At 48.4% G+C, this 27,460-nt stretch overlaps 1 protein-coding gene across 1 annotated transcript in view; it reads left to right on the top strand.

Annotated features, from left to right (window-relative positions):
• PSD2 (pleckstrin and Sec7 domain containing 2) overlaps window positions 1-25,234 on the top strand; it is a 50,814-nt gene extending 25,580 nt beyond the window's left edge. Inside the window, exons 8-16 of the mRNA XM_057409897.1 lie at window positions 929-987; window positions 8,197-8,286; window positions 8,976-9,019; window positions 12,084-12,274; window positions 13,403-13,473; window positions 19,572-19,729; window positions 20,779-20,923; window positions 21,832-21,975; window positions 23,457-25,234. Coding sequence (XP_057265880.1) covers window positions 929-987; window positions 8,197-8,286; window positions 8,976-9,019; window positions 12,084-12,274; window positions 13,403-13,473; window positions 19,572-19,729; window positions 20,779-20,923; window positions 21,832-21,975; window positions 23,457-23,663 — 1,109 coding nt within the window. The 3' untranslated portion in view covers window positions 23,664-25,234. The remainder of the gene's footprint in view (window positions 1-928; window positions 988-8,196; window positions 8,287-8,975; window positions 9,020-12,083; window positions 12,275-13,402; window positions 13,474-19,571; window positions 19,730-20,778; window positions 20,924-21,831; window positions 21,976-23,456) is intronic.
• Window positions 25,235-27,460: the final 2,226 nt, after the last annotated feature.

Here is a 27,460-nt window from a genome sequence, read left to right as displayed (position 1 = left end):
TGGTTGTGTTGTGACACTGAGCAGAGAGAAAAAGTGAATGAAACTGAGCCCAGCAAGAGTGAAAGAATAGCAGGTTTAGGGACACCAACTCCCCCTTGGGGCCATGTGGGACGTGGTGTACCTGACCAAAGTGATACCGTAAAGCCAGGTGTAAGAAGTCAGCCTAGGACCTCACGCAGAGACTAAAATATACACACTGGGAAGGCATTTTGTCCTAAGCCTAAAGCTGCTCCTTGTGAAAGTGAAGGAAGAATCTTTCTGAGGAAGTGTTTCTCTTGAAGGGCAACGTCCATCACACCATCTCCCAAGGACTGCAAGCCCTCATAGGGAAATACATGATATTCCCATAAGAAATTCTTCCTCAGACCATGGCTCTTCCAAGAAAGAGAGAAGCTCATGTGCTCAGCTATCTTCATCCTGGGCTTGTGTGCTTTGCTGCCTTTAGCTGGCAGCATTTAGAGCTTGGTGGCTGACCTGGACAGGAACAGGACATAGCTGGCTCTCTGTGGCCGCACATCTACCTCCACAAGAAGCAACCAGTGCTACTTCCCCATGCAGACCTGAGGGGAAGTCACGCCCTGACCCTTGGGCAGCAATTCACAGAGCAGCATGCACAAGGGAAATAAGCCAGGAGCATCATGTCATGTCTGGCTTGGTTCAGTGGAGCAGCCCCTCTGTGTGAGCACACTGACAACTATCTTACACAGTTGAAGAAGACAGGTATTCTTTAAGGTCCCCAGATGTAACAGTTACCCTTGTTTAGCAATGGGTGGGCTGTCAAGACAGCAAACACCAAAATTGCATGGGAAGGGGGTGTCCGAGAGCAGGGGGAGGGCAAGAAAGGGGGGGGGAAGTGAGCGAACGAATTACCTGACTGGGTTTAAACCGCCGCAGTTCGGTAATCCTTGTTATCTGACTGTTGTTTCAGATGGGGTTCATACGCTCACTTGTGCCCTGATGCTGCTAAACACAGACCTTCATGGCCATGTAAGTAGCGCTTGAAGCTTCCTCCTCTCCATTTTCCTTCCTGGTATAGAGGTGTGTCCCCTTACGCAGGCTGTGCAAACTGAGATATTGTCAATACTCTGACGAGCTCCACATGGGGAGTTTTGGATGCCAGGTCCAGACATGGGGAAAAGCCAAAGTCACATCTCCTGCTGACATCAGCCATCTTACACAGGCACAGGCAATGCAGCTTCTTCCCAGGACCTGTTGCATGCATCAGCCCTGTCCCAGGAGCTCTTAGGGAGAGCTCTTCACCACCAGTCCCTGTGAGGCTGGCAAACAGCAGCACCAGTTGTGCTGCAGTTTCTTGCAGTGCAAACACCAGAAGCCCCCCCTCATCGCAGAAACTACTTCAAGGGAGAAAAATGACTTCTTATAGGTCTGGATTTGATCTTTTCTTCCCAAAACGTGAAGTAAGTCTCAACTGTTTGTCTTCCTTAAGACGTAACAGCCAGCCACTGGAGAGTTTTGTATCAGAGAGGCCTCTGGACAAAGGGCAGGATGAGCAGAGCTCAGTGCCCAAAGGACAGCAGAGGCTGTCAGAAGATCTCTCACCACCTTTTAGAGGCTCTTTCAGGTGCACAGGTTGTTTCTTTCCTAAAAGGTCAAGCAGGGTGTCGATAACAGAGCAGAGCAGGAAGAGAACTGCAGGGGAAAGATGTGCCAGGGCAAAGGGGATGACACTGGGACACTGTCTACCCTTAGAAGAGTGTAAACCCCTCAGGTTGAGATAAGAACAGTTTAATAACTGAAATATTGTGATAATAGAAATAATGTCAACGATAACAATACTGATAGTAATAATGGGGAACAGCAGAAAAGGAGAAATGAAAATTCAGAAAGCTAACTGCGGGAAGGAGACTGTGAGCCTCAGGGGGCTCCTTCCCAGGGGAGAGGGCTCATCAAGTCTCAGGTCACTGAGAATTACCTTCTTTCATAGCCCCTCTGGGAGCTCTGACCTGGAGCCACAGACTCCTCAGAAGTTACGTGAAGTTGGAGGAGGAATGGCAGTGGATGGGGTGGAGTGCACGTGTCTTTTTACTGCACCTTGTGCATGTGAAACCCGCACACGGTCTTTCTGCCCCATAAGCCCATGATGTCCGGGCTGTACTATCGGTGTCCTCTTCTGCCTCCGGCTGGTAACCATTGGTTGTGCGTCTGCAGGTTTGCCCTGATTTTGCCAGATAAGGAAGGAGCAGTAGGTCATCGCCCAGCTCCTTTTTTGTACACTGGTTTACAATCACCTTTGATAGGAGCCTTCTGTGGGGGGTGAGAAGAGAACACTACAGGAGTGCTCTTTACCTATAATGGTGATGATGCAAAGGCCACCAGTTCCATCCCGACAGTTCAGCTGGGGAGACCCTCCCCATCATTACAGCACAGACAGAGCCTTCATGACACTGGCAGGGCTTTGAAACAGCAGTCAGTGAAGAGTATTACTGGTCTGTGCAAGAGCATCTTTTCCAGATGTGCGCTGTGGCCTGCATCAAGCTGGCTACAGCTGCTGTGATCTCATCCTTTGGGGACCTGACACTGGGTCCATTCCCACCACATGGCTGCCAGTGATGTGTCTAGGCACACTGCCTCTGTATGTGGTGGGATATCGGTGGGGCTGCATCCTGGGAAGGTCTCACAAAGCATTCATCCTTCATCAGGGATAGTTGGAGCTAAGAAAATACTTTCAGCAAAGTACTTCCTGCAGCAGGCAGCATTACGGCAGAAGGCAAAGTATGCAGCTTGATTCCAAAATAATCTTATTTTGTCTAGATTTTTAGTGGAAAAATCCCAAATATGTCTCTGGGAAGATAGAAATCATTGAAAAGTCAAAAAAAAAACCAAACCAAACCCACCCCAACCCTCAACCTCTAAAACCTCGCCATTTCTATTTTTCATTGAGAAGCTGGCTAAGAGCCCTGGTAAGAAGAAATGATCTCATGCTATCTAGGCAAAGGAAAAGCAGCTTTCTTTTGGGCAGGTGTAGAAATGCCTGAGTGTTTCTGTGAAAAACCTTCTCTTTATTTTTCCTCATGTATAATATTAATTTCTTCTTCTCCTTCTCCTCCTTTTTTGTTTTCTTCCTTCTGCTCCTGGAACCTCTCTTTCTGCTCTTTAACCCTTTACCAGGTGGTAAGTGCAGTCATTCTAGTGTTTTGCTTTAAAGCACTGGCATTTGACTTATTTTTTCTGTGTTAAAGAAAGACTTTTGTTTGTCTGGATCCCTCAGTGGTTGTGCAGTGTCCCTCACTACTTAGCAATCCATTGGCAGCTGATATGCATCACATGAACTTCTGTGAAGAAACCTCCATAAACTGCAGTGTACATGGGATTGTGTCACTTGATCTCTCACCCCTTTTTGTTAAAGATGCTGTCGTGATATTGTCATCACTATTTATTTGATTTCCTAATTTGATATTGTGTGTGTCTCTGTTTTAGTGTGCATTGCCATGGAATGGGAAATTCCTTTGGTTAGGAAAGGGTGGTTGATTTGTTTCTGTAAAGGGGCAGTTCCCTACAGCAGTGTCTTTAGAGTGGGCTAGTTCACCATTCCAGCAGCATTCAGCATATACTGAGTCCAGACTTAAAAGTGGTAAGACTGGCTTTAAAATGTGATATTTAAAACATTTTCTACAGCAGGTAGACTCAAACTCTGTGTCCAAACTGGCCAGAAAACTTACTGTCTTTAAATGACATTTTCATTTTCATAGAACCACCCAGAGTTGGTGTTTAAAAGCCAGCAGTCACCATCAAACATTAGAAGCCTTGTAATCCACGTTATTGCAACTCTCTACATTGCTCTGCTGGTGCTTTTTGAGCTCCAGGAGATGTTATGGCAAAGTAGGTGCTCCTCTACTCCATCTCTGCCCCTTGGAGACAAAGCTTTGGGCTGTTTCCTTTTCAGCTGTCAGCGTTATCCCTCCTTGTTCAGAACTGCTGGCCATGGAAGGACTGTGACAGATCAACACCAAGGCATCACCAGCACTTGTGGTTGTGTTTTGGTACTTGAAGAAAGCCCAGCTTCTGGAGTCACTTTGTAATATGACAACCTTTAGCATTTGTTCCAAAGCAGGCCAGCAGCTCTCATGGCCACTAAACAAAGCCTGAACTTGGATCCCTGACAGCTCCTAACTCTACATGTCCATTCCTATTAATCTTGCAAACCCTCTCATATTGTCCTTAAGCCAAACATATGGTTTGGTGTTAGCACTGCTGTGTAAATAGCATTTGGACAGCTGAAGAGTCTTGAGATGCAAGCAATGGCTTGCATATTCTGCAGAGTGACAGCAGTCTGCCCACAGCAGCTTTGCCTGGCCGAGGGACCATTGGTACCCCAAGTTTGCAGGTTTGTTCCCTGCAGTTGGGTAGTTCCTTTCCTGCAGCCTAGATCACATCTACTACCAGATCCCTTGGTCCAGTCACACCAATGACTATCACTTCATGCTGATGCATAAATGTAGTTGTAGGGTATTTTCTCCTGAAGATTAGTATTTGGGAGAGATCAGAAGAACCTGGGTAAAAGCAGGGCTTCCTAGGGGCAAGATGCTCATGCTGGGGAGCTCAGAGGTGTGCACTTTGCAGCTGAGCTGTTTGATGCCTGGGGCCTCCAGTCAAGAAGCTCAAGTGGTTCAACACCTCACAGAGGGGATGCTGGGGAGAGCACCAAAGGCTCTGGGCCCCAGGAGAGCTCCTCCTTGAGCTTTTCACATGGTACCTGCTTTTCCCACTGAGCACCCAGCTCCATATTCACCTGCCCAGCCTCCTAATGCTGGGACTTGGCAAGAGCCAAGGAATGCCAGGCTACTGCCCAGAGTCTTCTGGAGGTGGACAGAGCCATCCTGCACATTTCAGGAGATGCTCTGCAATCATCTTGGGTGAGTCAGCGCAGCTGCTGAGGCTCAGGGGAGGCAAGGACCCCAGGAAATGTAAATAGATGAGTTACACTGGCTTGAAATAATGGGATGGCAGGATCAGCCCTCTTTATCCCCCATCAGATCAATCTCATCCTTCATAATTTATTCTAATGCACTCTAACTGCTGACATACACCTTATCTCTGCATCTCTTCATTCTCATACACTCTGTGTACATCCACCTCTGTCCATCCATTCCCGTACTTTGCCTACCCATTTATCTAACTATTCATTCCTTCTCATCTCTTTAATCCGCTGCTCACTCACTTGCTTTCCATCCAAGCACACCATGGTGCCAGCTGATTGTCTGATAGTGATTTCTCATGCTTTGCTGTATGGCCTGGAGCAAGATGGGATGAAGTTCTTTTCTGCCGGGGGGACATACCAGGAATAGCAGCTCTGTGTGGCTGTGAAGCAGCCTCACCGGCTTTTTCTATTGCTGGGAAGTGACTGATGCACCAGAAAATAAGCAAAGTATCTTTATCTGTGTGGCTGGCCATAAATGAAGGTGCATCTCCCTACCCAGAGGTCCCAGTTCAGCAGGGGACAGAGAACATCTGAACTCTGAGCTTTGAGGTGTGCAGATGCATTCTCCTGAAGGTTATGTCCGCATGTGATGACGTTGCTGAATCAGCAAGATGACCAACAGTCTAACAAGGCACCCTCCTCTGCCCTCAGAGTGCCCTTCCAGAGTTGTTCCTGGGTTTCCCTGTACTTGCTAAATCCTGAGCGAAAGCTTAGGCAGTGCCTGGTTCCTGAGTAACTCATGATCACAGAACTATTTCATTGCAAGTGTTGGTCAAGTGAAGCTGCAGTGTGTCCTGGAGTGGTTCTTTGTTTTCTCTATTCAGCTGGTGTTGATTTGGAGGCATTTGCAGGGCTTTGCATTTGCGTGGCAGGCTGCAGCCCGTTTCTCAGAGCAGAAAGCTGAAGTATTAAGATATTGTTGACTTGAAGTTGCACTTCATCTGAGCCACCCCAGCATCCTGTTATCAGTCCTACTGCCAGCCAGCCTGAATCCTGCCCCTGACTCTGCAGTGTTTGACAACCTTGTCCAACAAGCTGATTCACAGTATTAGCATCCTTGCTGGAGCTTTCTCATCACCTCTTCTGGTTGTCAGACAAAGGGTGTGTTTTCATCCTTCTCAACTGCTCACCAATTAGCCACTTCTTCACAGTGTGGCTGCTGTCTCAGTTTGAGCTCAGAGATCTTCTTGGGCAAGAGAAGGAGACAGATCACAGGATAAAAAAGAAGCCATCCCTTAGGATTAATATATACCCTGGATGCAACGTGTGAGAAATGCAAGAAAGGGCCTCAAGGCTGGTTAACTTGTGCCACTCTTATCTCTCTGTATCCAGTCATTATTAAAATGTGTTGGCCTCTGCATTTGTTGCTGGCTCACTGCAGAAGGATCTCTGCAGGCAGAAAGACCTGTGCTGTGCACTCTGCTCTCCTGCCTCCTGGTAGGGGTAGAAGTAGTCATCTTTTCTCTGTGCAAAGTGATGTGGCGCCTTAAGGTCCCAGGCAATGTACCTACCTGACCTCCAAACTCCTGCCCTCATGGATGCTCATTAGTGCATTTTGTACCTTCTCTCACCCTCCTTCCTTCCTCCATGTGCATTGTGCTGCTGGCTTGCTTTCTGTTATTTACTGGCCATCACATACACAAATCTGTCTTCCTTCTGCTGAAAACACAGCATGTCTGCAGGTTTCTCTGCAGCTCTCTGAGCTGGCAGTAGTCTCTAGCTATGGGGTGCAGTTACGGGCATCAGCCATGGGGCTCCCCTGTGAGAAAACAGAGGCAGCTGAGTCTTGATTTTTGCTGCACCATGTGCCCAGGCACTGCAGGTTTGTAGCAGTGCATTATTCCTCTTTTCCCTTCTCTCTCAAGGGTGCCAGCTCATCTGGAGCTGGCACTGACAGGAGGCATAATTATGAGACAGAGGTGCTCAGATGCAGCGCTGGCTCCCTATGTAGCCAGAGTGTGTCTGCACACACAGATTGGTGGGAGAAGGGGGGGCACACTTATTGTGGGCTAATCCCGAGGCCTCACTCTTTGCTGATGCTTTCTCTTGGGGAGAAGCCTCCAGGTGAGCTGTTGTGCGTGTTTGTGGGCAGGGGCTTCTGGTGTCAGTCTCTTTCGAGAGGTTATTTTCTTGCACAGAGGACCCATCTTCGCATGTCCTAAAGGATCTGCTGCAGCTTCATCCCCTTCCAGTGACTCAGTGAGGTCCTTCTTCCTCACTGAATCCCTGAGCAGGGTCCTGGCTCTGTTGTTCTTGGCCATCCTCCGAGGTCCTCCTGGATGGGCATCCTGGTGCAAAGCCCACTCAGTGTCAGGATCCTCTTAGGACTGCTGGTGGCAGCTTGTGCTCTCTCCTCACTAACTCCAATGTTCGCCCTATGCGCTGTCACCACAGGGTCTATCCTTGGGGACCTCAGGGCGTGAAGACTGCAATATGACAAGGATACACCTATGTTTCCTTTGTGGTGTCAGACTCCCCTACAGTTCCCACTGGCTCCTCCACACCTCTGCTAAAGTCCTTTGCAGAGGTATGAGTTCAGGAGGAGGCTTGGAAAAAGGCTGCCTCCAGCCCTTGGCCCTTGCAGGCTGACAAAGTGACTCCCCTGGCTATGCTCACGGGGTTTGGGAAGACAGACTGGGGTGCCAGATGACCTGGCAGCATTAGCACCAAATAGCCATGGCATTAGTTAGTGATGGATGGGTTCCAGGTTGTGCGTTTCCAGTGTATGTGTATTGCCCTCACATGCCACAGCACTCAAATTCACACAGTACCACTAGCTGGATCATCTCTTTTCGTAATGACTATCAGTAGTTTCTGTCAAGGACAAGTCATTGCCCAATGCTGGCTGTCTTCCGATGCTCACACTGCAGGCTCGCGCAATTCCTCATGTGGCAGGCTTGGACACCCATCAGGCGTTGCAGTTTCAAGGCAGTCTGAGTGGTTGGTTTGAGTTTTGGGACACAGACTGTGTCAGAACTAACATAGAGGCCAAGGTGAGATCACTTAGAAAGTCTGGAGCAAGAGCTGGAGAGGTTATTTTCATCTTTTTCATCTTCATTAAAAAAGAGGTCATTTGAAATGTCTGGTGCTGGCATTAGCAAATAAAGCCAGTAGAAAATCAGAGTAGTAGACCTTTCAGCATTGAGCTTTTGGGGCAAACCCAAACATGACCGCTACATACATAACTGCTCTTTAACACACTCTGGTTAAAGTCACACCTCTGCAGAAGTTTAATGAGCTGCTTCTTTGCCTTACAGAATATTGGCAAGAAGATGTCGTGTCAACAGTTCATAGCAAACCTGGATGGGCTGAATGATGGGAAAGACTTTGCAAAGGATTTGCTGAAGGTAACGTGATACAAATAGACAGTGGGATGCTGTCATTGTTACTGTAGTGCCACCTAAGTCCTGCTGGGACTCTGGGACACTGAGCCCTTGAATCAGCATTTTCCAGTGCACAGTTATTTCATTAAAAGAATGTAACCCACGTGGATAGCTTTGCCAAGCAGTGAGCCATCAGACATCTGTTCCCTGGTGGTCTTTTATCCAGATTTGTGGCATATCTGCCCTTAGAACATACCAGGGTCCCTCTTCCCCATGGTAGCTCTGTGATGCACCAGACCATGCACCAGACCATGCACCCCCCCTCAAATATGACCATGTGGCACTGATACTTAACTAAGACATCAGAGGTGTCTGCTCATACCCCAGAGTCTTCTACCATACTTGTGTAGGCCAGGATTGACTCATGACTAGATGCAGCACCCAGAACTAGTCCAAAATATCATATACAAGCCTCTAAGCTGGGCTGGCTGTCAGACCCCTCTGCTGCTGATGTGTGCAGCCCAGTACCTAGCATGGCACACAGACAAAAAGGGGTCTAGCAGGACAGCAGTTGTGCTGCTCACTGGTGAATACTTCTCCAGGACAGTTCAACAAGGAAGGTATCTCTCCAAGAGCACAAACAGGGTGTGGAGGAGATGGTCTCCACAAGCCAGGCATGTTTTCTATGAGCTAACACCATGTTTTTGTTTCAGACACTATATAACTCCATCAAGAACGAGAAGCTGGAGTGGGCCATGTAAGTATATGTTAAGCATTTGAGAGAGTGTCTTTCAAAGTAGCTGACAGGTTTTTAGTCATGGTTTTAGCCCCAGAAGCTCCCAGAACATTTCCAAGCCTATAAACACTGATGTCCTTCCTGTAGGTAAGCTGAGTTTATTTATGGCTTAGACACAAAGCAGATGGGGAGGCTGGTGGCAGTCTGTGGACACAGGGTTCACAGGCGCGATCTAAAAGAAGGGAATGCCCTCTTTGTTTACTATTACACCTATGGTCCCCCTTCAGGTGCTTTAGAGGTCTTTGTACAAGGAGCTTGAGATCTGGTGTTCTTTTGGTCACTGAGACTTTCCATCTCTTCCACATACTTTCTTTTGGAAACGGTATCAGCGAAATCACTCAGGCAGGAAGAGACCTTGTGAGATCTCCAGTCCAGCTTCCTCCACAAAATATGGTCAACGTTGAATTAAGACCAGGATACTAAGGGCTTTGTTCAGTTTGATCCTGAAAACGCCCAAGGATAGAGGATCTCAACCGAACTCTCTCCACCTTGTTGATGCCCTTTCCTGTACTGGAGGCCCAATACTGTTTGCTGTGTCAAGATGCGATGAGTGCATGGTAGAGAAGGATCACTTCTCTTGGCCTCCTCACAGTGCCGCTGTTACACAGCCGACTGACTGCTCCTGTTCATCCCGCTGCTCACCCGGAGCCTGAGGGCCGTTTCTGCTGAGCTGCTGCGCAGTCAGCCAGCCCCATCCGATCCTTCTGCAGGACCCCTCCACCCCTGCGCTGTACTGGCGTGCTGCATGTAGTGGTGCTCTTGTCCCTCTGGGTGGTGGCTCCATACCTCTCACTTTATATTGTCCGCACACTCAATGAGATGCACTGTCTGCTCCTCCACATCATCATTTGTTACCCTGAAACAAGTTTGGGAACAGCATGATGGCCTCTATGAGAGGTTCACGCAGCATCTTCCTCAGCCCTGCTTCCCCTGCTCTGCTACACATTCCCTGCTAGAGCAAAGGGCAGGACCCTCAGCAAGGAGTGCACTGTGCTCCCAGCCCAGATGCCTCCCCACCACTGCCATGGGGAAGCCCATGATAGACCTGGGGGTTCAAGCTAACACTGTGGACATCTTCCCTCTCCTCTCCTCCTTAGCCACAGACCACTCTGTCTACAGAGGGTCATGGGACTGAGCAGGACCTTGTAGGCCATTAGCTCCATCACCTGCTCTTTTCATTGTTCTGCCCAGAAAAGTGGTCTGATCCTATCTCCCTCCCCAGCTACCTGAGTCAAGCTTTGCAGAGCAGGAGCCTCCACTGCCAGCCACGTCCTGATGGCAGCAGTGATCCCTGTGGGGTGGTGTCTCCTCTGGAAGGGACAAAGCCAGCAGTGTCCCCGGAGGGGCAGTGGTTTCTTAGCAGGTGACATAGCACCAATTTCAGTTCAGAAATGTCATCCTGCATGGCGTCTGTGCGAGAGGCAAGCAGCGGTGCCAGCTCTGCAGCAGCAGCAGGGTCGGCTGGTGGACGCGGTCACGAGAGGGAGCTCTGCAGCTCCGCAGAAGGTGCCGGTGGGATGGTTTATGTAAGGGGAGTTCAGCAGAAGTGCATCTGCTCGCTGGATGCGGGCAGTGGTTACACAATGCCTGCCAGCACACGCTGCATGGCTGGGCACATCCAAGGGGTGTCAGCACCGCGGGATCCCCCTGCAGTGCTGCAGCTCCACTCAGCAGCATCTGCCCCACTCCTGCCCTCCTCTACCCACCCTGCTTGTATCCTTCCCCCCATCATTCACCCCACACCGGCCCGGGACCTGCCTTGCTGCAGGGTGTCCTGCTTGGTTGTAGATGGACAGGATGCAACAGGAGAGACAACTCTGCTCCTCTGCTGTGGGACAGATGCTCCTGGACGTGGGTATCTGGTTTTCTTTCAGAGATGTGGCACTGAGTTGTAACCTTACACGGGTTTCCCTCTGTCTTCTGTCCTTGTCATCCCAGAGAATGAAATGCCCTTGCTCGCAAAATCCAGTCAGACAGGCAGGTATATGGCCGTCATCCCAGCAGAAAGCCTGAGCTCAGAGGGGTCCCTCTGGTGCAGCTCAGAGAGCTGAGCCCCACTAAATCCCTACCAAGGCAGAGTGCCTAGGTTCTGCCTAAGCACCAGGGCTCCTGTGGGTGCTGAGGGCTGAGAAATCATCCTTCTCTTCATCCCAGATAGTGGATTCATCCCCTCAGCTGAGGTTTGGTCCCAATCTAATCTGCAAGCCAAGTTTGCAGATACCATTCAGACACTGACATGTATCACACAGAGCAGAAATTCCCTGCTTGCTCTCCCTCAGTGTCCCAGCGACACTGGAAAACATCACTTTCCATACAGATTCTAGTTTCTAAGCACCAGAGTAGATTTTACTTCATACAGGCGTGGTGGAGTCACTGGACACTTCCCTAAGCTGCTCAGCCCATGCTATCCAGGATCCAGGACCAGGATACCCGTGAGGAGAAGCAGGTTTTATGGAAATGACTAGTATTTCTTGCTCTCTCCTGGCTCACACTGAGGACACAAATGGGGAGCTGATGTATAACCCATCCCCGGGTTTGTGGGTTTCTGATCAAGTGGTCCATCTCCCTGATGTCTGCAGGGCTTTTGTTCCTCGGAGATGCAGAGGATACCCCTCAAGCTCCTTCAGTATCTAGGAGGCCCTAGGGGCTGCCTCTCAGAGGCTGAGAAACCCCAGTGAGAGCTGATCTTCAGCAAAAGACCTCTCATTTTATGAGACTGTCCCTGTGGGACGCTTGCAGTCCTCAGCAATGGTGTGTCTGCAGTCTCCTGGTGTTCAGACAAGCACTCACTCCCTCACCTGCTTTGAGTAGCCTCACTGGGACAGGTACCTGCCACCCACCCTCCTCCCAACTATGTCCTGATCACCACCATTGGCACACTGAGTGCTACAGTCCCTCTATCTCTACCTTATTTCCCTGACCGGACTTGTAATAAAGGAGTCTCTTTAAAACCCAAGAGATGGGATACACTGTGACCCGACCGGCATGTCCTCCACTCAATGTGTTCTCTGACTTTGTTTCCAAGCGATGAGGACGAGTTGCGGAAGTCGCTCTCGGAGCTGGTGGATGACAAATTCGGAGCCAGCGCCAAGAAAGTGACAAGGATTGTTGACAGCAGCAACCCCTTCCTGGACATCCCCCAAGCGCTGAATGCCATCACCTACAAGCATGGTGTCCTCACTCGGAAAACCCATGCAGACATGGATGGGAAGAGAAGTACGTGTTAATGGGGTGGGAGGAGATGTGCCCCAGGGAGTAGCAGAGCCTTGCCCTAGCCTCTTCCCTGGCTCTCCTGCATCAGCTCACCACTTCCTGGGGAACACGTGAGAGATCCCCAGATCCATGAGTGCCAGGGCACAGGGACAGGAGGGTCTCCTGAGGCATTTGTAGACATGTTTTCGGGGGGCCTCAGTCTTCCAAAGAACCTAACTGTGCCTGTCCCACAGAGGTAGACCTAGTCTTCCACCCTGTTCATGGGCATAACCCTGAATCCCACACTCTAAGCTGGTTCCACAGCAGTTGCCCATCTCAACCCCAACTTTGGTGTTGGTCTGGTTTTGAAGCTTTGTTTCTGTCCATATCCTGCCATGTGCCGGGAACAGCTGCTGTGTGCTGCCTGGGCAGCGGGATGCATCACAGCTCTGCTGACAGCATATGGAATGACAGGAAAGGTAAAGGAAAATATATTTGGGAACTGAGCAGGGATTAATAAAACCCTTAATACCCCCTTTTGCTGATGATATGATTGGCCCAGTCACCGCAGTCTTGAGTAGAGATTACCACCAAAGACCTCCCTTGCTTCCACCACTTTCTTAATAGCCTGTGCATGGAGGATCAGCTGTCTTGTGGTGGTGTAAATGGCTCCCCTCCCCTCCTGTCTCTTTCCAGCTTCCAGCAAGCTTTCTGTCCGCAGGTCCATCAAGACAGCTGGTGGTAATGCTCCTTAGACAGTGGAGCAAAAGCTGCCTTGTCCAGGCTGTATCTGCCTAACTTACCTGAAACAGAAGAGCTTAAGGACTGTCTCTGCTCCTCAAGCACTTAGTCCAAGGAACACGAACCTGGGTTTGGAGGAGCAGAGGCTTCCTGCACATGTCGGCTGTGCTCATCTCAGTTTTTAACCTGCTTGTGTTCCTGCTGGAAGGCTGCATATCCCAGCCCATGTCTCTCAACCATGTGTCCCTGGAGACAAGCAACTCATAATCAATAGCTTGGAGGCATATAACATCTGGCCATCAGTGTGTGCCAGTGGTAGGTCAGGAGAAGGGTTTGTTTTGTCAGAAATGTGGAGGTCAAACAGCACTGGCAGAAGCAGACATGTATAATTCAATGTTCTTCCTGTTCTAGCTCCCAGAGGAAGAAGAGGCTGGAAGAAATTTTATGCTGTGCTTAAAGGGACCGTCCTTTATTTACAAAAGGTAACTGTGGTGGACTATCCCGTTTGATGTTTCATGCTGTCTCCAAAGCAGTCATACTGTCCTAAAAAGGAGACCCACAGATGCAAGTAGAGGTGAATCCATGTTCTAATGCATGCATGGGCATCTGCAGAGCTCCTCCAGAGGCCAGTATACTGAACTGGAGGGTGCTGTCATCTTGATGGTGGTATTCATGCTGAAGGCACTATTCACAGCCTCAGAAGAGGGCAATACAGGAATAAGTGTGAAAGAGGGAACACTGAAGCAAGATTTCTGCAGAAATGTCCCAGCATGTAGGAGTTGTTTTGGAGGATGAATGAACAGATGGCATAGGGAGTTGGTGAAATAAGGTGAGACACGCAATAGGAAGCTGAAGAGGCAAAGCATCAGACCACTCTTATCCTGCCTATTGTTTTGTTTGCTGGCACAGATCTGATTATGAACAGCTTCACTGAGTCTGGTATAGACCATGCTGAAAGTTTATCTTCTCCATCAGGACCTTGCTGAACTGGGTCCCTCCATGGGTTGCCAAGTGACACTTTCTCCCTCTCTTCATCTCTGTTCATTCTGTAGCAGCCTTTAGTCAAGTATGCAATGTATGCAAGTATAAATCTCAGGTCCTCACCGGAGGCAAAGTCACTATGGATGAGCTTCCTTGCATGCTATAGCATTCCTATCTCTGCCTTTCAAGACACTTGGATGCTAGGAGGATTTTCATGGATAGTCTTTTCTGTGGGAAAATCCAAGAAGACTGGATAGGGGCTCACTTGAATGTCAGTGTGAGCCAGCCAGGGATGCCAAATGTCTGTTCATCATGCATGGCATAACCCACTGAACTAAGACTGAACTACCTTAGTAGGTAGCTCATGCTATGCAGTAACCCGTTGAACTCACCTTGCTGGAACAGCACTCCCTGTGGGTAGGTGTTCCTAGGCATTGCAGCATTATCTCCAGAGCAATGAGAGTAAACAAACATTGGATTATATAAGGAAGGCAGAAAGATCCTCAGGGCAGCATGGAGTTATGACTCAGAGCTCGTAGCACACCCCAGTGGTTCTCATGTTTTGCCAGATCCTATGGCACATGTCACAAAGCCAACAGACGTCTGGCAGCAGGCCGTTGTAATTTACAGTATGGGTTACTCTTAGCCAAGTGGTGTTTTTACAGCCTTGCCACTGTCTCCTGCAGCTGGGGGAAGCTGCAGCATACAGGAGAGCCCAGATTTTCTCCATCTCTCAAAGCACGGTGTTCAAGTCAGGAGCACTCTTCTTACATCTCAGTCTCTTGTCTTGTTACAAGCCTCTACATGGAGTCCACCAAAGAGGTCCTCATTCTGACCATGAGGATTTACCATCGACATTAATTTTATGACAATTTTTCGGGGGTGGGGGGAGGGAACGGAGGGAATGCAATTTCATCAAAATCACAGGAACCATTTAGAACTAAAAGAATTTTTCACCAAGACCCATGTCTCTTGGGATGAGTCTGTTCAGGGAGTACATTCAGAATGAAATACACTTTCAGGACCGGATTTTCTTCCCACGCTGTTTACTTCAGTTTACTGAAGGTTTTCCTGACTGCTTGGAGAGCAGTAGAAAGAGCCATGAAGCCAACACTGAGTGTCATTGTTGCTGATGGGGCAGAGGGTTTGGGTTTTCTTTGCTGTGCAAGGCTAGGAGCATGACCATCCAAACTGTTGTATTAACACAGTTCCTTCTGTTAGTACTGGGTTTAAAATTAAAAAGAGAGTGAGGATGAGACTGACATGTCAGTTAGAAGACCAGTGTTATTTACATGACCTTCGGGTTCAGAGATTGAGGGCTTTCTTGATTGAGGGCAAGGACTCAAGAAGCAGAACACATGAGATATGGCTGGATTATGAAACTGTCTGACAAATAACAGCCATGACTGATATGTAATCAATCAGCAGGAGAGACCAGAATTGTCAAGGGTGCCCCAAGGAAGTACAATTTGGAGCAACAACAAAAATTAACCTGATGAATGTTTCGACAAAGGATTTGGGCAAAGAGGGGTTTCTTAGTCTTGAGATGCTGTCAGACTATATGTCCCCCTTCAAAGGATTCCTTGGGCTGGGCTGTAGACAGTGTCTATCAGGCTTGCAGAGACAGGGAAGAAGCATGAGACCATGAAGACAAAGTCCTTGCTCTGCCACTTCCAAGCATTCCCAGCACCACAAGAGGATGTTAAACGTCCACTTGCCCTGTGGATTCTTAGTGCAATTTCGTGCCTATGGGGTGGTTTGCAAAACAAGAATTGCACAATATGGGAAGGAAAAGTGCCAGCCTCCCAAGCTCTCAGTGGAAGATGCCTGCAAATAAACATGAGTAGAACATGGCTTTATCACAAATCACTGTGAAAAGCTTTTCTGATGTGAAGAGATAGAAGAAAGTACCTGGTTCCAGACCCACCTGATGCCATGGAGCACAGGTTCAGGCTATTCCAGTTTTTTGCTCTGACCAAACTAAGGATCTAGGCTTTAATAGAAACTTCCCAAAACTTTAATAGGAAGCTCTCCTCAGTTTGGTTTTGCAGAGCAAGTTGAGTAGAAATAAGAGAGAGATGGAAGAAGGGCCTGGGGTGATGTATAGAAGGAAGGAATGGGCAGATGGAAAGAGAGGTGGACATAAAATAGGCAGAAGAATGGGTGGGTGGACAGGTATAAGTTTGTTTGAAGCAATTCGGGCAGCAGCCATAACCTGCTGATGGGGTGATGTCACATGTCACTGACTCGCCAGTGTTAATTGCTGGATTAGTGTGTTCTAGCATAGTCTGTTGAAGCAATTGTTTGATCCCCTAAAGGGATGCAGCACAATCTGGGGGAAGAAATGCAGGGAGCAGGGCGCACCTCTCCTGTGCTCTAATCTGCACTGGGCACTGACTCACTCCATGGCCTTTGGCAACTTACTTCACCTGTGTGAAATGGAGATAATAACCCTTAATCATCACACATAGAGGGGTATTGAGAGGCATGATGGAGAGCTATAAAGCATGAAGTGCTTTTATATGGAAGTACTGGAAAGGGTGCAGGTCTTCCAGCCCCACACCGTGAAGGAGTTCCCCCTGCAGCCCCAAGCCACAGATGCTGTCCCGTGCAGGCAGGCCCTTGACATGGTAGTGCTACTTGGAGAGCCAATTTCATGCCCAGACTGAAAAGGGCACAGTGGTTGGTTTTCCTCATTACATGGTTTGTTTAAGGTGAGATGTGAGCTGAGGAAAAGGAAAAGGAGGAAAACTCACTCATCAGCCAGAGCATGAGAAATCTCTGTAATTCCATGTGCATATTCCAGTGACTGCCCAGGGCTAGTGTTGAGTAGTGCTGACTACAGAGGAGAGGGCAGCAGGACCAACACACTGGGCTCTCTTGCCCCATTCAGGTTCTCTATGGAGTCAGGCACAAAAGATAGGCACATTTTCTTGACAAAACAAGTTTTAAGCTGGGGAATTCATATTAGTTATGGATCTCCCACTGCTCACTCGCAGGAGTGGGCAACAGGGGAGAGCTGGCATGAGAAAAGTGAATTGAAGACACCATGGATGACTGCCATGGCACAGACTAATCCCAGGCAAGGGGGTAGTCATGCATGTTTAAGCAGAGCCTTTGTGAAGGCAGGAGAGGCACATAAATGCAGTCTGTCTACACCATCAACATTAAAAGCTGAAAGAGAATGAGATTAATTTAGAGGGATTCCGAAACAAAGCTTCCACATCTGGGCTCAATTCCTGCATAAGATATTACCAAAACAGACCCTGAAAAATTGTTGCACCTATGGGGAAATAAACATGTCACCATTCAAGGGCTGGGGGCTAAGGGTAACTGGAATGGTGTAGCACAGCATACCTTGCCCATTTCCTAGTGGGAAGTATCTGTGTGAACAGTGCAGGACATGTAAGAGAGAAATTCAACATCCCTGTGATACCAAATTAACTTCTTTGCCAGGAATTCTGTGGCAGGATAATAGCACCGAGAAAAAGGTGAGAGTGAGGTTAGCGGTACTATAGCATGGGCAAGACATTGCCTGAAGTTACTCCAAATGTGATACTGCCTGTGTTTTAGTATGAATTGGTTTATTTGAGAGTTAATCCCTTCACTGAAAGCGTCTGAGTTACTGTTATGGTTTTGGACATGTCTCTTCCTCAGCAGCAGTTTGTGCATGCACTTAAACTGACATCAAAGCCCATAAAGGGAGTGAGCAAAACATAGAGAAGCTGCTGGAGGCTTCGGAGAAGAGCTGACATGCTTTGCTGGAGGGCATGGGATTATTCCCCAGGGAAGGGCTACATGGTGGAGCCTACACTATGGTGTCAGTGCTGAGCGCTGTGGTGGGCTCCAGCTGTGTGTGTGAGGCATTGTGCAGCACTGGAGCTGTGTGTGGAGGGTACCTGTTTAAGAGCACAGAGAGGTCTCCCAGCAGCAACAGCCATACACAGAATCACAACTATTACAGCACAGGCATTAAGTGCCTAAGTGAGTCTCCAGCATCATGTCCTCCTGCAAACACAGCCTGTTTCCACCAGCAGGGAGGCAGAAAAACCTGCTTGATTCAGCCTTATGCTGGTTTACTGGGCCAAGTGTTAGGAAAAAAGATTTGGCTTTTCCTTACATCTACATTGCTGTCTCTGAGCCTGAAATCAGTAGAGGCAATACATGATGATACCATTCGAGGTGAAGATCTGCATTAGTCAAACCAGTTGGCAGTGGTGGTAGTTTCTCCTTGTCACATGCCATTAAGCCTAGCAATTTGCACTTGTATTTTTGGAAAGCTTGTCTTGAAATGAGAAATGATGGGTATCACAGCCAGATTTATTCGGATCCAAAGAGCTTCAGCCTTGGAAAAACATCCAGAAGTGGAAATCTCTTTACAATACATGAGGCCTGAGCAGCAACTATTTCTCTCGAAGTGAGGTAACATATTAGGTCATCATAGGACAAAGCATTTGTTGTTCATTGTTAAAAAGTTAATAGCCCTTTCCTCTTGCTCCTGAAATCCCCGCTGTAGAAAGGTAATCTATACTGCCATGCAGTGCAGTCCTTCTGGATGTCACCCTGAACGCAGGGTGCCTATAGCAGCCACCCCTTCCTCTGCAGGAAATCTAGGGCTTTTCTTTGGGGTTCACCCTTAAGAAGGCAGTTGTATGAGCCAGGAGCCCGTACCAGACATCTCTGGGCTCTAGGTCCCATGACATTTCTTTGCACATGGGCAAGTATCACGTGCCAGTGAACGCAGTATGGCAACCACACCAATCATCTGGGATGATTGCTTCTAAAAAGGAAGGAAGGAAAGGCTTTGGAAACTTATTTCTCATCAGAAGCAAGGATCTGGGTGAGCCATATCCTTGGGCTAGGGAGTGCTGGTTTCTGGTGCTCTGAAGAGCAGCAGAGGAGACTTTTCTGACCAGCGCTGGCAACCAGGAAACTAGCACAACTTTTCCCTGGATTTGTACCAGCAGGACACAGGAAAAAAAACATCTTTTCACAGATCTGCAGAACAGACCAAGGCCTAGCTTGAAAGCTAAGAAGGGCTGGGACATGTAGACCATCGCCATCGGACAGAGCCATCCCTGTGCTGACAGCCAAGGACAGCCAAGGGAGGCAAAACACAAGAGCAAATTAGTCTTGTAGGTTTGCAGTGTAATCAGCAGGGCAAGCCAGGCTCATCCCCCGACCTGCACGGAGGTGCACTGGCTTCAGACCTGCCTGAGATCATGCAGAACCCAAAGCCAGATGCTCTACCACACAGCCGCAGCATCAGGGCAGGTCACTGATACGGGCTCTGCACTGCGGGAAGCTCTGCAGAAACCCTCCCGCAAAGCCTCAGGCATGTGCCATGTTAGAGAGAACTATCGATAATTACATTTAAAAGTTTCATCTCCTTCTTCACATCTTCCCAGTGAACTTAATGACAGACGAATTTGCCAGATGTTAGTTATTATCATTATCAGCTCCTCGCAGTTATGGTACAAAGCAGCGCTTTTCCTGCTCTTGGCACTCTGTGATTATAACACACAGAGAAAGGCAGGTTCATTAAAGTAGCCCACAAATGGTAGCGGTGTCATTATCCAATTAACGTTCCTCTCTGCAGGATGAATACAAACCTGACAAAGACCTCTCTGAAGTAGATCTGAAAAACGCCATCCGTGTGCACCACGCCTTAGCCACCAAAGCCTCTGACTACAGCAAGAAGTCCAACGTGCTCAAGCTGAAGACAGCTGACTGGAGAGTCTTCCTCTTCCAGGCCCCGTAAGTACCAGCTCTTCCCACAGAACCTCGAGGGGCAGCCTGATCTCCAGCCACCACCAGACTCCCTCCGACCTGGCCAGATCAACACACGTATTAGGGGACAAACCTGTGGGGAGGAAGGTGCTGAGCAGGAGAGATGAAGGTGAGGTCTGTAGGGTTGTGCAAAGGACTTGGTCATAGTTTCTACCTGTTGCTCTTGACAGCTTGTCAGTCCTGGAGGTCCTTTCTTATGTGTCACCAAGCTGTGCTGAGCAGGATGGGCTGGGATATAAAGGGCCGAGTAAAGGACTCCCCTTACCTAACTTCTATTGTCAGTCTGTGGAAGGGAGAAAATCTATATGGTGCACTGAACTAAGGAGCTGGTGGTTCCCTTTGTCAGCTTTTGATGGGGAAGCTGTCTAAAGCTTATTAAAGGAGTCTCCCCAGCCAGGCTATATCTTTTTCTTCTTTAGTCCACTGCAGAGGAAAGTTGCTCTGCTAGTGAGTGTCAAGTGTGATTGAGTCATCATCTGCCTGATGGTTTTTTTTTGTCTCATACTGAGATAGGTGACATTGCCTGTTAAGTTGGGCTGAGGTACTAATGTCAAGCTAAAGCCTGACATCTGGATTTGTGCAGTGAAAGCCCACTGGAGGGCTGGAGGAGCAGTTCCTGAGCACATCTGATGAGGGATCCTGTGTCCTATAAATGGCACAAACGAGGTGTCCACGCTGCTCTGTGGGACCTCTGCTATGTGGCTCTAACTCTCCAAAGAGCAGGATGTCCGTGGTCATGGACACCATGCTACCTCTCCCCAGCTCCTCAGGAAATGCAATCAGTTGAGGAGGAAGGGAGGCCTCCCAGGGCTTCAAGAAGCCCACAAGAGCCCTGGAATCATTCCTCCGTGTTTTCCTCTGCTCACAACCCAGGCTGGCACAGGAATGCCTTCAAAGCAAGGCTACCAGTGGCACTCCTGAAAGCAGGTGGAGCTCCAGGGCTGTTCTGAGCTGGCTGGTCCTGGGTCAGGAGCATTTACAAAAAAAACCTCTATTCTCCCCTCCTCCTTAAACAGAAGTAAGGAAGAAATGCTCTCCTGGATCCTGAGAATCAACCTTGTTGCTGCCATTTTCTCTGCCCCAGCCTTCCCAGCTGCAATCTGCTCCATGAAGAAGTTCTGCCGCCCACTCCTACCTTCATCCATGACCAAGCTGTGCCAGGTAAGGTGTGAGAGAAGGAGTGATGGAAGGGGGCCCAGAGCTCAGCCAGCCCTTCGGCACACAGCTCAGTCTGTGCTTGTCTGCAGCATCCCCAGCTACTGCCTGATTCAGGTGCTCAGGGCAGGAACAGGGAAGTGGAGTGGGCAATTTGGACAGACCATGACAAATTCTGGTGTCTGGCCAATGCTTCCTATGCAATGGCTATAGAACAGCCCTATGCATACACACGTGTGTGTATGGCTGTTGATTCCTGCTTGTTCATTACTCTTTGCCCATCATATCCCAGCACCTTTCGGTTGCTGGAGTTGATGCAGCTGGTGCTGCTCAGCCCAACAGCTGGTTATAGCCCTGGTTTATTTTGGATGGCATCTGCCATGCAAAGAGTAGCTTTTGTTTGCACTGGCCAAGGAAAGCCCAACATGACTTAGCATCTCCAGAAAGTAGGGACACACTGTCACTGGTCCCCGGCAAAAGGGAGGACAGCCTGAAATGTCAGGGCAGAGGCACAGATCCTATTTGCTAAACCAGATACGGCCAGATGCTGCCTTTCTCAGAGTCCAGTCCACTTTTATCTGCAAAAAGAGCAGAATGAGCAGCTCTTGGGACACTGCTGGTTCTGCCTGGCTGTTAAAGGGTGTAGAGCATTTCGTGTTTATGATGCTAAAGAAACCCAGGTTCCAGAGAAATCTACTCGTGGCACTTGCAGCACCTGAGGTTTGATCTCACTCAAATACCTGTGTTTCAGCTGCTCCTTATCAGATAAATTTGCAAATGTACTGCACACCTTTGGCTCCAGTGTGGTAGCTGAGCTTCTGTCCTTGCAGAAACAGATCCCACATCAATAGGCAGGCGGTGCACTTGGGTGTTGCTCTCCTGTGTTTTAATACCTGACACGCTTCTCTCGGCAGGAGGAACAGCTGAGGTCTCATGAAAATAAAATGAAGCAGATTGCAGATGAATTAGCAGAGCATAAATTACATCCTGTAGAGAAGAGCCTTAAGTCAAAGGAGGCTGAGGAATACAGACTCAAAGAACATTACCTAATATTCGAGGTAAAGGAACTTTCATCTTTTCTGTGATAAATGATATCTTGACTGATTGAGGAGAACTAAGAACTCCGGAGTGGATGCTATGAAAGGAGGGAGAAGGATGATGGCTCACAAGCTGGATGGATGTCTTGGGGCAGCAGCAAGCCTCACTGTTTTGCACTGAAGCTAAAAAAAGAAATAACAGACATTTCCTCCCTCTGTCATCTCTAGCCAGAGGAGAGGGAAACTGATGAGAGAAATAAAATCTTCCTTTACTGTGCAAAACTTGACATTTCCTCAGGTCCCAAGTAAGAAAGTGGTTCAGTTCTCAGTGTGAATCAGTCTTTTTCAGCAGCATTAATGAAAAGCTCAGGGAATTCCTGGGAGAATTAATCTTGGTTTGCTGCAATCACTTCTGTAAATAAAGCCAAACCCAGCATTACAGCTGATTGCCCTCCCTTTGAGGATGCGTGTAGCTAAGCTGAGACTCTCTGAGATGTTTAAGGAGCATTTAAATGGGAGAGAAATGGGATATTTTGTTCCAGTGAGAGCTGAGAAGAAGGTATGATTCCTGCCATATAGATGTCAGTGGGAAGGGACTTCTGGAAGCCTCTAATCCTACTTCCAGCAGCAGCTTAGATTATCCCCCCATTAGCTCAGGCTGAGTGTTCCACTTCCCTCCTACCAGGGCTGTACCACTGTTTTGTATAACACCCAGCCTAACTCTCCAAGCCAGTTTCTGGCTGCTAGCTCCCTTGTTTTAGTAGCAGTCTTTCAAATAGTTGCTTATTGCTATCTCATGTTTTACAGACATCTTATTTTGGAAGCCTGCAGTGCAGTCTCCATCTGAGCTGCCTTTTCAGTCTGCAAGGAGAAGCTGGCACTTCGAGTATAATTCATCTCATCTTTCTTACGAGATGTGCTCTAGAAATGCTTGTTTCTCTATGCAGACAAAGAATTGAGTATAGACTGCCTCAGAGAGGTTAGGGGAAAGAGGAGTGTTATACAAGCCTATGAAAAGAGGTCCCATCTTGCCTTGGAATAAAGATGAGATGCCTCCCTTTGTGTGTGCTCTATGAAGAGCAATGGGGACACAACTCATCAGCAGTAAGTGGATCACTAGATGGGAACAGTGGCAAGCAGAAGCATTTGAATCAATTGAGGGGAACTCCTAAATAAGGAAGGAGCAGATCTGTTAATTTCATTTTGGCATCAGTATCTACCTTATACAGAGTGGCAGTCAAGACCCCTAAAAGCAACTGGAGAGGCTTGTATAATCTTCCCATTTCTCCTCAACCCTTTCAATGATGTGTTGATCCCTCTTTGCAGGCTTTTCATAGACCATGCATTGTGCTGTGGTTAAACAGTACTTGTTGTGTGTGAATAACAGCATCCCGATGATACAAGATGGGTTTTCCTACAGTAGCACATGCACTGCATCTGCTTTCCACATATGTCATAGCTTGTCCCTGTTCCCAGGCTTTCTGTACCCTCTTTCCCTGCAGAAGAGCCGCTATGAGACATACATCAACCTGCTGTGCATGAAGATAAAAGTCGGGACCGATGACCTGGAGAGAATTGAAACCAGTTTCTTTAAGGTGGAAGCTGACGACATTGCTTTGCGGAAGACACATTCCAGCCCTTCCTTGAGCCAAGGGCACATGTCCATCAGCTGTAAGGTGGAAAAGGACATTTTAGAGCAGAACACTTAACAAGGAAGGTGTGCACAGCGGGATGAACCGGCGATGCTTTGCTCCTGGAACAGATTGATGAGCACAATTTTACCTAGGAAATTACATGAGCAAAACCATAGACGTGTATGACACGGTGATTGCTCTAGTGAAAGAAATCAAAGAAGCTTTAGTTGACACTCTCTGGCAATGCTCTGGCGTTTCAGCATCATAGACACACCATCTCTTCCTCATCTCCAACAGCACCAGTGGCTTTTATTTCCCTCCTACCACAGCCTGTACAACAAATGGATATGCTGGTTCTCTAAGGGCCAGGTTGCTCTTTTCTCCACCAGCCCTCTCTCTCCTCCTCCTCCTTCTCTCCCTGGAGTCCCCTCCAGTTCATGTCCACAGCGCTCGGCAGTGCAGGAAACTGAGCTGAGATGTTGGTCTGTGGCACCAGCAGTGCTCCCAGAGGAGGGCACGGTGTGGCGGGGAGCAGGTCCCTCCCGTGAGAGGAGCACCGGTCGGCAGGGTGACAGCACGGGTGTCATGAGCCACTCACTGACCAAGCGAGAGGCGTCTTTAGCACAGCCTGTGGGCACATCATCTGCCCGCGGCGGGAGAGGCCTGAAGTGCCCTCTGTCACCTTATCCTTTCTTTTTTATATATATATATATATAAATATATATACATATGAATATATATAAATATATATATATATATATATATATATAAGGAAACTTTAATGTGGGTTTTTAACCTCAGTGTGCCAGTGAAGGCTAGCTGCCTGGGGAAGACACAAGAGACCGTGGAGGGTCTGACCAGCCCACCAAGATGTTTTAAGAAATGCAGTAGCCTATGTGTCCTTTTTCCTTTTTTTCCCCTCCTTTTTTTACTGGAATGGAAATCCCACCTGGCTTTGCTGTGAAACATCGCTCTCCTGTTCCTGCTCCTTCAGACAGACTGCCCAAGTGGCTGCTTATTTAGCATCCATGGCATCTGCCACTTGGGGTTCGAGGCACGATTGGAGCCGTGCTTCGAATCCAGCCAAACCTTCATGTGCAGGAGTGATTCCACCTGCCCATCACTGTCGTACTGCCTACATTTGCGATGCACATGCTATACTCTTTTAAGCGGGGAATTGTGTTTCTGTTCCTTTCTGCTGTCTGTGGTCTAATGATTTACTGTTGTGCTAGAAGTGATTTCTCTGCATTTCCACACCACGACTGTCCTCCCACACTTTATTTATTTATTTCACTGTTTGCTTTGGTCCTTTATCTCAGATTGCTTTTCCTTCCCCTAGGTGCATTCACAGTAATCAAGTTCCAGTTTTGAAGGATCTTGTAGCTGCTAATTACAGTCATTTATGGTTTATATTTTGCAGCTTTTTTTAAAACAAACAAATAAGATTTATTGGGACCTTCAACGTTTGAGAGCCTATGGATTACTGTTTTCCATGATGGTTCATGACACTAAAAACCTCTGCCCAGCTTTGTCACCTCTTCTTTTATCTCTGTTTCTTTGTACAGTTTGATAGTTTATTTGAAATGATGCACTAATAATCATGTAAAAAAGAATAACAATAAAGCTGAATCTGTTGGTAAAGAGAACTGGTCTGAAGTACAGTTCCACCATACACTGGATTGGTCCCAGGCTTCACAGCACTGAATGGCTGGGCTGACACAGACCTCCACCAGTGCCACATGGAAATCAGGTTCCTATGGACAGACAATGCTGGAAGATCACAGTGCCTTTCCGTGAGTGAGTACCAGCCTGTCCATCCTCCTGGGTGCTGAAAGCAGTGGCCTGCTTGTGCTCTTGATGGATAGCTCACCCATGGAGCAAGTGTGGACAGATGGGCTGCTTTGGGAACACATTCAGGTAACTCTTCCCTTCACCTGGTGCATCCCACGTCTGTCTGTCCACATGCAACCCAGAGGTTTATGGGAGGAGAACAATGCCAATATCTGCACTGGTGGTTGGAGATGTCCTGGGAACTGTTCCCAGAGGAGCCCAGGACTAAACTGAGTGTCATGGCTGTTTCTCTGAGGCATCATTTGCTTTGCTGTGTCAGGCACTGTACAGGCATCCCTTTCACTGAAGACCTCCAAGATGCTGCTACTCACACGAAGCATCTGGTGCCCAGACTCACACCGTGAAAACCTGGGGGAAAGCCAAATCCTCACCAAAATCCCAGGTAATGTTTGTACCTCAGCCTGTCCTTTCTGACTGCCCCCTCCAGCAGGCAGTGATGTCTCCAGTGTGTCTGAAGAAACCACCAAGGGCAGCTCAGTTCTTCATGCTAGAGGTGCCAGGCAGCCATTCTCAGTTGGGAGTAAGCTCCAGGGAAAAGCAAGATCTTGTGATCCTGTGGGCACCAGGGGAGGGTCTCAGAGCCATGAGACTCACCACCTAATGAATGTGGAAAGGGGTGGCAGACGGTGTTAAACAGCCCTTGGCAAGGCAGCTAGGAGGGTTAAACTGGCACTTTTTACAACCAGCAGTTTGCCCTGATGCGCAAGTGCTGATCTGGATGCATATGCACGTGGAGATGTGCTGAGCAGCCAAATTGCCTTGTTTGACCAACCTGAAGCCTCAGATTGTGACCAGGAAGAAAATGCTTTCTTTCTCCCTTTTTCCCTCCCATCTCCCATCCTTATTCAGCCATTCACCAAGAGGGAAGAGCAGCATCTCAGAGGAATTAAGCAGCCACATCTTTTTCTCACTGAGGTACCCAAATGCACTTTCTAGCACAGCCCCACCTGTGCCAGCCCCTCCAGCAGGCAGTGCTGGCACTTGGACAGCATGCCCTGGCAGCGCTGGTGCAGCCTGACCTTCCTGTCAGGCCCCTTCTCCCAGACACAACCCGACACCAAATTCAATTTAAACATACATTTTGTAGGCTCTTCAATCCCAAAGCCAGGATCTGATGCTCCTCTCCTGCTTGCATCACCCCCTCTGTGCCAGCAATTCCTTCCCCCCTGGGAAGGGTGGCAAAGGCATCATACATGTGGAATAGAGCTGGCAGGAGGCTGCCCCCACCTGTGAAAATTGCTGTAAAATGTTTACAGCCAAAACCTAGGAATACGCATGGATGGAAATGAGGGGTCTAAAAATAAACCAGTCAGGGAAAAAGGAGAGAGATACAAGCTTCCTTTAGAGGCAATTGGAGAGAAAATTGAAGTAGTGTAAGTCCCTCCAAATATAGAACACCATTATGGGAATCAAGGGGCGTGTTGAACAAGAAATCACTACAAGAAATCACGAGGCTGCCATGGCTCAAAGCTCGCTGTGTCTCAGCAGATGCAAAGCATCACAAATCCCAGTGAGCAGTAAAACATCCCTCTGCATGGGACAGCACTGGGCAAACCCACAGCTCCTTTCCAAAGGCATCAGAGAGCAGATCGTGATGGTGATGCCTGGTGTGGATCAGCTGCACCGAGCACTGAGCACACCCCACAGCGCTGCACCCCAGCAGGAGCTGCAGCCTTCTTGTAATGGAGATGCTGCTGTGCCAGCCCCAGGTAGACTTAGAGAATGATGTGGGATGGAAGGGACCTTTAAAGCTCATCTAGCCCAAGCCCTCCATGGGAACAATTTCAGCCACATCAGGCTGCTCTGAGCCCCATCTAATCTGGCCTTGAACACTGCCAGGGATGGCACATCTCTCACCTCTCTGGGCACCCTGTGCCAGTGTTTCTACACCCTTACTGTAAAAAAAACATTTCTTCCACTGAATCTAGGTTAAGACCATTGCCCCCTGTCCTACTGCAACAGGTACTACCAAAAGGTCTGTACCTGCTTTCTTATAAGCCCCCTTAAAGTACTGAAAGGCC

The sequence above is a fragment of the Pezoporus wallicus genome, unplaced genomic scaffold (genome assembly GCF_028554395.1).
Source record: "Pezoporus wallicus isolate ANWC-B61680 ecotype Strahan unplaced genomic scaffold, APGP_CSIRO_Pwel_v1 contig_4309, whole genome shotgun sequence".
NCBI classification, from domain to species: domain Eukaryota; kingdom Metazoa; phylum Chordata; class Aves; order Psittaciformes; family Psittacidae; genus Pezoporus; species Pezoporus wallicus.
Note: the sequence above shows the minus strand (reverse complement) of the source record. Positions and strands in the feature narration are given on the sequence as shown.